The sequence below is a fragment of the Zingiber officinale genome, chromosome 6B (genome assembly GCF_018446385.1).
Source record: "Zingiber officinale cultivar Zhangliang chromosome 6B, Zo_v1.1, whole genome shotgun sequence".
Classification (NCBI taxonomy): Eukaryota; Viridiplantae; Streptophyta; class Magnoliopsida; order Zingiberales; family Zingiberaceae; genus Zingiber; species Zingiber officinale.
Genome location: NC_055996.1, coordinates 59042767 through 59052798, shown reverse-complemented (window position 1 = coordinate 59052798; position 10032 = coordinate 59042767). Strand labels below are relative to the sequence as shown.

The window sequence follows — 10032 nt, the reverse complement described above, 5'->3', positions numbered from 1 at the left end:
CTTTTTGGTCATCCTTGGTTTCTCATTTTTCAATTTCGGACACTCGTTCTTGTAGTGACCCTTTTTGTTGCATCCAAAGCATGTCACACTCTTCGGGTCGGTTGGAGAGTTGATCCTCTGAAGGTCCTTTTTGCTGAAGCTCCTTTTCCTCCTGGTGAACATTTTCCTTACCAAGTTCACCAGGTGCTCTTCATCTTCAGAGTTCTGATCAGAGTCATCTTCAGGTTCAGACTTGTTCTTTATCTTCTCCTTGGAGGAACCTGCAAACAAAACTACACCCTTCTCGACCCCGACGTTAGTTTGTTCATGTAGTTCTAATTCACAAAATAACTCGTCTAATTTAAGTTTAGATAAGTTTTTAGAAATTTTGTAGGCATCCACAATAGATGCCCACAAACTATTACATGGAAACGCATTCAGTGCATACCTTATTAAGTCCCGGTTCTCCATTTGGTGGACTATCGCGTGGAGCCCATTGAGGATGTCCTTGATCCTCGCGCGCAGCTGACTTGTAGTTTCCCCTTCCTGCATTTTTATATTAAATATTTTATTTAAGAGTAAATCTCTTTTTGTTACCTTAGTGTCGCTAGTTCCTTCGTGCAGCTCGATCAGTTTATCCCATAGCTCTTTAGTGTTTTTATGCGGGCTGACCCGGTTTAGTTCTTCTCTTGTTAATCCGCACTGTAAAGTGTTGATGGCTTCGTTCTCCGTTGATGCCTTCTTCTTTAGGTCTGTTGTCCAATCTTCAGGATCCAGTAGATTTCCTGAGCTGTCTACTGGTATTTTATAGGCTTTGGTGACGCTCATCCACTGGTCGAAATCTGTCTTGAGATATTCTTCCATCTGCTTCTTCCAGTATGGGAAATCATCCCCGTTGAAAAGGGGAGGTCGTACTGTGCTGAAGCCTTCAAGCTGAGACATTTTAATCCCTACACACAATCAAACAAATAGACAGGCAAATTCCCAAGACTTGGTCTTGGATTAGCAGTGCGGGAAGAATTAAAAGATAATAGAGGAACTAAATTGGTGTTGCACCAATTTAGATTTAATTGCAACGAAAAAACTTTCCAAAAAGATAATAGTATCAGTTTGGAATTAAACGTAAGACTGAAAGCGAAAGAAAAAAATAAAAGAAAATTTCACCCCCTTGTCTGATTAGTGGTTGCACCAAATCAGAGCGGTACCTACTCTGATACCACTTGTTGGATCATAGACGTTCGATAGAGGGGGGGTGAATATCGAATAAAAATTCGTTCGAGTATAAACTCAGCGGAAATAGAGAAACAATGCTAACACAAACCAATTTTACTTGGTTCGGAGCCTGTGTCGACTCCTACTCCAAGGCCCGCGGTCGTTGACTACTTTCGGTGGGCAATCACTAGCAATTCGAAATTTATTACAAACTAAGTACAGAAAAAGCTAATGAAAATGACAGCAATACCGACAAAGGAATGAATAGAACAGAAAACGTGTGTTTTCGGAGCTTCGTTAGCGTCGCAGGAGCGCAGAGCAGTAGAGCAAGCAGTAGAAGGTCTCTTTTTTCAGTTGTGTTTGAAGCTCCCCTCTGACCCTCCTTTTATAGGTTGCTCGGGGTGCCTGGATCCTTTCCGGGTGCCTTGGTGTGACGTAGCCCGCTCAACCGACGAGCTCCATGTGTCGACGCACGCCAGGGATAGAAATTGCCTCCTGGGCGCCCGGATCCCTTCCGGGTGCCCGGACCACTTTTTCTCCAGAAACTCCTTTATCTGCAAGAAAAAGTTAGTCCGAGGCAAACAATATGTATATCCAGCAAAATAAGATGTTAGCACAGTTTATACTTTAATCAAAGAAGATTATGACTTAGATTCCGTCTTTCTGAGACCGAAATTTAGTCACGATCTCGACTTAGATATCCGAAATGGATCTAAGCCGGATCGACGCCTAATGTTCTCTTCCTGGGAACGCGTCCTCACAGTCACTCCCTTCCAGTGACTTACCTTTACTCACCTGCCAGATGTCCGGTCGGCCCTTCGACCCGTCTGGACTTCTCGCCAGTTATCCGGTCAGCCCGTCGACCCGCTTGGACTTCTCGCCAACTATCCGGCCAGCCCATTGACCTGGCTGGACTTCTCGCCAAGCATCCGGTCAGCCCGTCGACCCACTTGGACTTCGTGCCAGACATCCGGTCAGCCCGTTGACTTGTCTGGACTTATCATGCACACTCGATCAGAGTGTTAGATAACAACGAACCTAACTTAACCTGATTTATCATTCATCAAAACCTGAGTTAGATCGTTAGTGCTAACCGCACCAACAAGATGTTGTCAGATTTTTGTCTGGCAGGGACTCCTCTGGGCGTGACAATTTATTGGTATCAGAGCCACAGGTTTACGAGGCCTATTTTCCTTGATTTGGATTTTTTTTTCACGAATTGGTTTCTCGATGTGACTTTTCGGGTTTTGGGACCAGGTAGAAACAGGAATCTCCAAGCTATAGGAGGTATGTTTGCATATCATTATTTTACATTTCTGTTAGTACATGTATAGTTGTTCTAATAGTTATGTCCTGTATTAGTACTCTTTTGTTAGTACCTGTATAGTTGTTTTGTAGCATACATCACATGTGTTGGGTCAATCACTGATCACGGTTGACCTATCTGGAGATCAAGGATTACAGTCTCATGGGATTTCTTTTATCATACCACCAGTATTATTAGTTTCTGTTATCACTAGGTTGGTAGTGGATAGTATCTACTAAATATCATGTTGGCTTGTCAGTTGAATATTGAATTACTCGTGTTGGTTCGGTCAATAGAGGACCGATTTATTTTGGTAGTTTGGTCAGTAGAGGACCAATTTACTCTTGTTTCTTCGGTTAATAGAGAACCAATTTATCTTTGTTAACTTGGGGTATTAGAGGATTGATTTATCCTAGTTGCTTCAGTCTGTAGAGGTTCGATTTATCAGTGTTGACTTTGTTAGCGGAGGGTTGATTTACTCTGTTGGTTTGGTCAGTAGATGATTGATCTATTCTTGTTGGTTCGATCAATAGGGAACTGACCTACTCTATTTTCATGGAAATTTTGACCCTCGGGCTATTGGTGTGGTTAGATAACCTAGAAGACACATTTGAGTACATGATTTGTACAGACGTAGAATTAACTGAGTTAGTCGCATACCATTGTTGGCTTGACTAGCCTGTAGAGGATCGATGAATCCTATTTCATAGGGATTTTGACTATGGACTATATGTACCTGGTAGGATGACCTAGAGGGTACATTTGGATAGATACCCCCACTGATGTGGAAAAGTGTAGAGCTAGCTGCTTAACACTTACGTGATACATTTGTTATATAGGTGTATGAATTGGTGAGTATATTCAGATACATGACTTGTATTGATGCGGAACAAATAATGTTGGCTGCGTATCCTTTACGTGACCAGGCACCATGTAAAGAAAGATGCAGAAGATGATTTTTGAGAACAAAACATCTCGGTGATTATTTTGAGGTGTTTTGAGAGAGTACTTCTCTACTTCCTTTGGAAGTGTAATGGTTTATAAGGTGATAATCAGTTGACTTGTCTAACGCTGTTCCATGGGAGATCCTGACTCATGGACCGATCGGACAGGGTTAGATATTCTCGATGATACCTGGAGATGTATGACCCATAGTGATTCCAAGGTGGTGTTAGTTGATTAACACATATGAAATTCCACTGTTACCGAGTGGAAATGTTAAATGATAATTTTCAAGGAGTAGAGTGATGATCGACAATTATGTCGATTAGCTACTTGTTGAGGGTGCTCCTCTACCCTTGTGTCCATTGCTCGTCACTAAAGGTTACTGAACCTCAGGTGGAGCAATCGTAGTATGAGTTACAAGATACACTACAAGAAATTTTGGATTTAACCACTCCTAATAGACAACAGTTTTTCAAAAAATTGTTGTCTTTTTTCCATTTAACAATAGTTTTATTGAAAACTGTTGTTGTTCACCATAATATTTTTTAAATAACAATATTTTTTCAAAAAACTGTTGTCTAATGTGTGTCAAAGACAACGGTTTTAAAAAACTATTGTCTTTTAGTGTTGCTTATGTGATAATATACAATAGTTTTATTAAACTGTTGTATTGAATGTTGTTGAATCTTAAAAACACAACAATTTTTTATTTATTTAATAACCTACATATATAAATCTAAACCATCTCATTTTTTTTTCTCATTCCTCCTCTTCTCCTGCCGATCTCACCATCACTGCGATCTCCTCTTCACCGCTGACCTCCGACGCAGCCGCCGCTGCCCTCACATTCCCAAAGCCACAGCCATCGCCAGCCATCGAGGGTGCTGCCGATTACTCCCAGTCACCGCCGCCCTTTCCCCTCTCCCGTGCCCTAGTTTCCTATTACAGTCGAACAGCCGCCATCGCAGATCACACTGGCACCACTCGACTACTACCACCTCAGATTTCGCTTTCTCAGATTTCTCCTCCGCTAGTCCGTCTTCATCCCCCTTCCCCGATCGATTTCGCTTGTTCTGGTAGTTTTTAGTTTTGTAGTTTCTGTGGCCTTCTGCTCTCGGAAAACTGGATCGCAGTGCCTCAACGGTAAGATCTGTTTGCATTTGACAGATTCCTAATCTAGTGCGTTCGATTTTCCCATCCGTGCCACTTTTCAGGGCTATTTGATGTTTTTTATTGTGTCTGTTGTATTCGGTTTAGTATCGCTCAGATCTATTCAATAGGCGGAGAAAAAAAGGATTTTGATTTGTTTTAGCCTCTGGTTTTGGAGAATCTCGAGCTTCAGAAGGTATACTCTTTTCTCAATTAGTGTCTGAAGCATTCGGAGCTAGCCCTTTTCGCTTGGATCATAAATTAACGCTTACTTTCTTTTTTTTTAATGTTCATTACATGGCTTTAGGTTGTGAGTTTCTTCTTCTGGAGATGGATACAATTGTTTCTGCTGCTCGTGAATGCCACCGGTACATCGGCAGTAGTAAGTCAAGGATCACAAGTCAGTTTGGTTCCTTCTCGCCTTCGAGTAGCTTCCGAGGGATGAACTGTCGAGCCTTCAATTCTGATGTCGCTTTTATGCAGTCACTTCCCAACAAGTATTTCACAATTGATGGCTACTCGGAAGCCAAATCTCCTTCCTATTCGCCTCAGACGTCAAAGAAAATCAAGAGGAGTACACCGATCCCCATAAACCGCAAGCCTGCTCCTAAAGAGGCCGCTTTTACCACTGATCTTTTTCACTCTGAGCTTTATGCTGGACCTGCTGACACAAAATATGCTCCTAAAGGGTCCCCTTGCACAACTGATCTTTCTCGCTCTAAACTTTGGGCAGGACCTGCCTACACAAACTCGCCTCCACCTAGTTCATTGCCGATTCCTAAATTCTCCCTTAGAGAGAGGCGCGGTGTGTCTCTCAAGCTTCCACTTTAAAAATCTGAGTTTGTTCTTCAACCTTTATCGAAATCAGCTCCATTGTCTCCTGCTAGAGAGTCGGCATCCTCCGTCAGTGGCTTCTTTTGTCACAATGATATCGCCACGGAGACCTTAAGACGGATTCTCCACTTGGATATTATTGTCACAATGATATTGTCACAATGATCACGCTGGCACCACTCGACTCCCGTGCCCTAGTTTCCTATTCTTCCTATTGATTGTGAGGTTCATGTTCTCTGCGAGATTATTTTTAATGCTGCAGTTTTTTTTTCAAAAAAATATTCTACTGATGACATGACCATATATATGAGTGAAAGGTAAGTATTTGTTTGGTTTAGTGGCGAAAATATTACACCGCCAATGAACAGTTTTCTTGTTGTGTTGTTTGATTATTTATTGAATTTTACCTCTGCATGCATGATATTATCTCGTTCTTTGAATGTCTAAATATAAAGATGAAATTTTTCGATTATTTTTTAGTTCACGAACAAAAGCTCATCATTGTTGAAATTCCCCTTTCTACTGTCATCATTTTTAAAGTCATAATTCCCAGACCTTTGGATTGCCTAACTATGCTACTGTGGTTTATGAAATAGACAACTCTTATTTGGAAGCTTACACTCAAATTGACAACAAGTTAAAGTATGTACTTGTATGTTTTACACTACCAATCCCATTGCTTGTGTTTGCATATCACTTGACAATCTTTAACACGTGTCTCTATTCATCTAGTTCTAAGGATAAATAATTAGTTTTTTTGTTCTTGTACCATATAAGAGTTTTGTGTTTTTTCTTTCCCATTTACATTGAGTTTTTGAAAATCAAACTTGGCTTGTAGTGATAGTATCAAAAATCATATCAGTATACTTTATCTAAGTGATTGTTTAAATGTTTTATAGCATGCATCTTGACAATTAATATAATTTTGAAGATCACTATCAAGAAAGAATGTTCAAAGGAAAGTAAAGGTAAGGAGAAGAAACCATATACTCCATTCCCTCCTCAGCCACCAAGCAAGGTGAAATTATTGTTACAATCTGTGAACATTAAATCTCATATTAGACCTTCACACTTATAGATCATTAGTCCTTTTATTTTCCTTTACTAGTTTGAGAAAAAAAGAATTTACTTTTTGTTGTATTGCAATATCTGCAGTGCCGCCTCTCGGATTTGCAATGATGCCTCTTTTTATGATTTAGCTCATGATCAATGTAAACTTAAAGTATTAATACAAAGCCTATGGTAACTTTCTGGATTCATTTTTATTTAAGGGATTCTTTCCTTTAATGGTTCCTTTTAGAATTTAATGTATGACTTACTCCTTAGCATCATATGGAGTGTGTGGGAATATTTGCATTAGATTGTACCTTTTAGAATTAATGCTGCTTGATCACGGGGAAAAATAATGTTTGCATGGTTTATAATAGAAGCTTTGTATGCAGTGACATAGAATGAAAATTCTGCTTAATAAGAAATTTAAGAGCCACCATATTGTTTCAAGAGGTTACCATTTATGTTACATAGATAACGCTTTTTACACTTCTGTTAGATGACTAAATCAAATGGTTTTTATGGTTATGTAGGATTTATGCAGTGCAATTAGAATCACACATACATTTTAGTTTCTAATTTGTAATATATATCTTTATTCGAATAGGTGTCCTCAAGAGTACTGGGAAGAATGCCGACAAGCTAAAAAAATGGAGAGACTTTAACAAATTAAGGAGCACTAGGAGCTGCAGTCACTCCTCTTCACCGACATCTAAGTAGAAAATCTCGTGTTATATTGTTCTACCTTTGTTTTAATAGTGTTATCATTTTGTTGGTTGCTTATGAAATTTCTTCAGAATATTATAGATATTATTTTTGAATGTTAGAAAATTGTATATTAAATTTTATTTTGAAATTTAGTATTTTGAATGATTTATAATATTGAAAAATTGTGTATTAATTTTTTTTATTTTTTATCTAAAAAAGACAACGGTTTTTCACCGTTGTCGTAAATAGTTTAAAACTGTTGTTGAAGACCCTGTTATTAAAGGTAGACGCTAAAAGACAACGGTGAAAAACTATTGTCTATGAAGAAAAAGATAATAGTTTTTCACCGTTGTAAAAATGTTGTCTTTGCCTTCAAAGACAACGGTTAAAAACTGTTGTCTTTGGACACCCCTTTTAACAACACGACATTTAACAACAGTTCAAAATGGGCTACGACAATGGTGAAAAACCGTTGTTGTTAGACTTTTTTCTTGTAGTGATAATGGTTAGTCGTCTCAACAAACATTGTCTCTATAAGTAGCTCAAGACCTTGATCACCTGATCATTTACTAAAAGTCTTAAAGTCTATATGTCGGATCAGGGTGTTCAACCTTTTGTCAACAGTTGACGGAGGATATTTGTGGCACGCCTATGAGAGTTGTGGAGATACTCTCTTGATGGGTAGCCTTTTAGTCAGGAGGTTGAGTGACCCTTTGGATTTTGGATCATCATCTCCATTACGGTGGATTTTTGAGTATTTGAATGAATGAAATTAGACATAATCTTTGGATATTTTTGGATAAAAATAGTAGAGTTTTGTATACTCATATCACATGGATTGACCGTATCTCTACCATTTGGAGATTTGTTGGTCATCGATTAGGAAATCAAGAGACGCCCTTGGATTTCGGTTGTGCCACACCATTGGTAGGATGGTGATATAATTTTACATCTTAATTGTAGCTCATGATGAGAGCGGATCAGTGGGAAATTGGATTGGTGAGTACATGACTGGTTTGTCTCACTAAAGATATACGTGAATGGATTTTCCCACTAGATATAGTTCCTGTAGTGGAACAACATGACGTGCAATGTTGAACCTTGGTGGATATATTGAAGTTTGTTGGCAGTGGGTGTTGAAGGATGGATGCATTCCTTTTCTTTATCATGGTGCAGGAAACTATTAGGTTTGATTGGCGTTGTGAATGATTTCAGGTTGGTGATTTTAGTTGGTGAGCTGAATTACAGACTTATTATCAGTGATCTGATTTTGAGTATGCTTGTTGTACGAACATTAGGAGTCCTTGATATTGCCATTTAGGCTACAGTACCCTAGATATTTCCATGGACTCGATGAATTTGGTATTCTTAGGGTATTTGGATCAGTTGATATTGTCTTCATTGACAATATTATGCTATATTCCTGATCCGAGGTGGATCACGAACACCTTCTTCACATAGTTCCGGAGATGTTTCGACGGGAACATCTTTATGCGGAGTTCGGTTGTGCGCACTTCGATTGTCTTCTGTTGATTGTTTGGGATATATTGTCTTTAGCAGGGATATATCATTGGATCCATAGAAGATAAAAGTTGTTACCAGTTGGGAGTAGTTGAAGTCTGTACAGGAGACTTACAGCTTCCTTAGTCTAGCTGAGTATTACCAGAGATGGGTTGAGGGTTTCTCCAGCGTTATTGTGTCGTTTACTTGACTGTCTAGGAAGAGTGGAATTTTCCTGGGCATATGCCTTTGGGACTAGTTTCATGAGTTGAAACAAAAAGCTGATAACTGCACCGTCTTTGTTTCACCTTCTTGTGTAGAGGGATTTATACTCTACACAGAAGTATCGTACTAGGGGTTAGGTGCAGTTCTGAAGCAGCACGGTCGAGTAGTACTATATTTTTTCTCGACAGCTGAAAGATCATGAGAAAAATTATCCAACTCATGATTTGGGATTAGCAGTCATCATTTTCACGTTGAAAATATGGAGACATCATTTATACAGGATTCATTATTACCATGAGAGATTATATGTGTTCTTGAGTTAAATCCGGTCTGGGAGGAGTTACTCCAGGAAGCACATCGATCCGAATTTACGATACATGCGGGCGATACTCGATATACAGAGACTTGAGGTGTTCCTATTGGTGGAATGACATGAAGAAAGATATCGCAGATTTTGTAGCTTGATGTCTAGTTTATCAACAAGTGAAGGCTGAACATCAAAGGCTAGCAAGATTATTTCAGTAGATTCGGATATTGAAATGGAGTGAGCGCATGTTATGATGGAATTTGTTGCGAGATTACCCAGGACACAGAGAGGATATGATGTGTTGGGTAATCATTGATTGATTGACTAGATTTGTTCCCTTTCTATCGATCTGTAGGACAGATTCTTTGGGTCGGGTAGCAAGGTTTTACTTTAGAGAGATTGTCGGATCTCATGGTATATCTCTGAGTATTGTATCAGATTGAGGTCCGTGATTCACTTCACGATAGTGGAAGATTTTACAGTAGACTTTGGGTTAGGAGTTTTACTTTAGTATAGATTTTCACTCTCAGACTGATGGATAGTTTGAGCGCCCTATACAGATGTTGGAAGATCTGATGAAAGTGGATTTTGGATTTCAGAGGTAGTTGATTTATCCACAGTTGGTTAGGTAATAGTATGGGCGCAGCGGAAGCATGGTGAGCCCATAACCCACAGAGTCATCCCTTGAAGTTGGAGATTTGTTCATGATACTATGATAGAGTAGTATATATGTATGCTGCTTAGTTGTTACCCATAGATGAGGATCCTTGGGTTGAGCAGTAAATTTGAGGATCAAATTTTTATTAGTAGGGGAGAA

At 39.2% G+C, this 10032-nt stretch overlaps 1 protein-coding gene across 1 annotated transcript; it reads left to right on the top strand.

Moving 5' to 3' along the window:
- Positions 1-5032: 5032 nt before the first annotated feature.
- Positions 5033-5590, top strand: LOC121991012. The gene is made up of 2 exons (XM_042545043.1): positions 5033-5396; positions 5460-5590. Exons 1-2 carry the CDS (start codon positions 5033-5035, stop codon positions 5588-5590), a joined length of 495 nt encoding a protein of 164 aa, XP_042400977.1.
- Positions 5591-10032: the final 4442 nt, after the last annotated feature.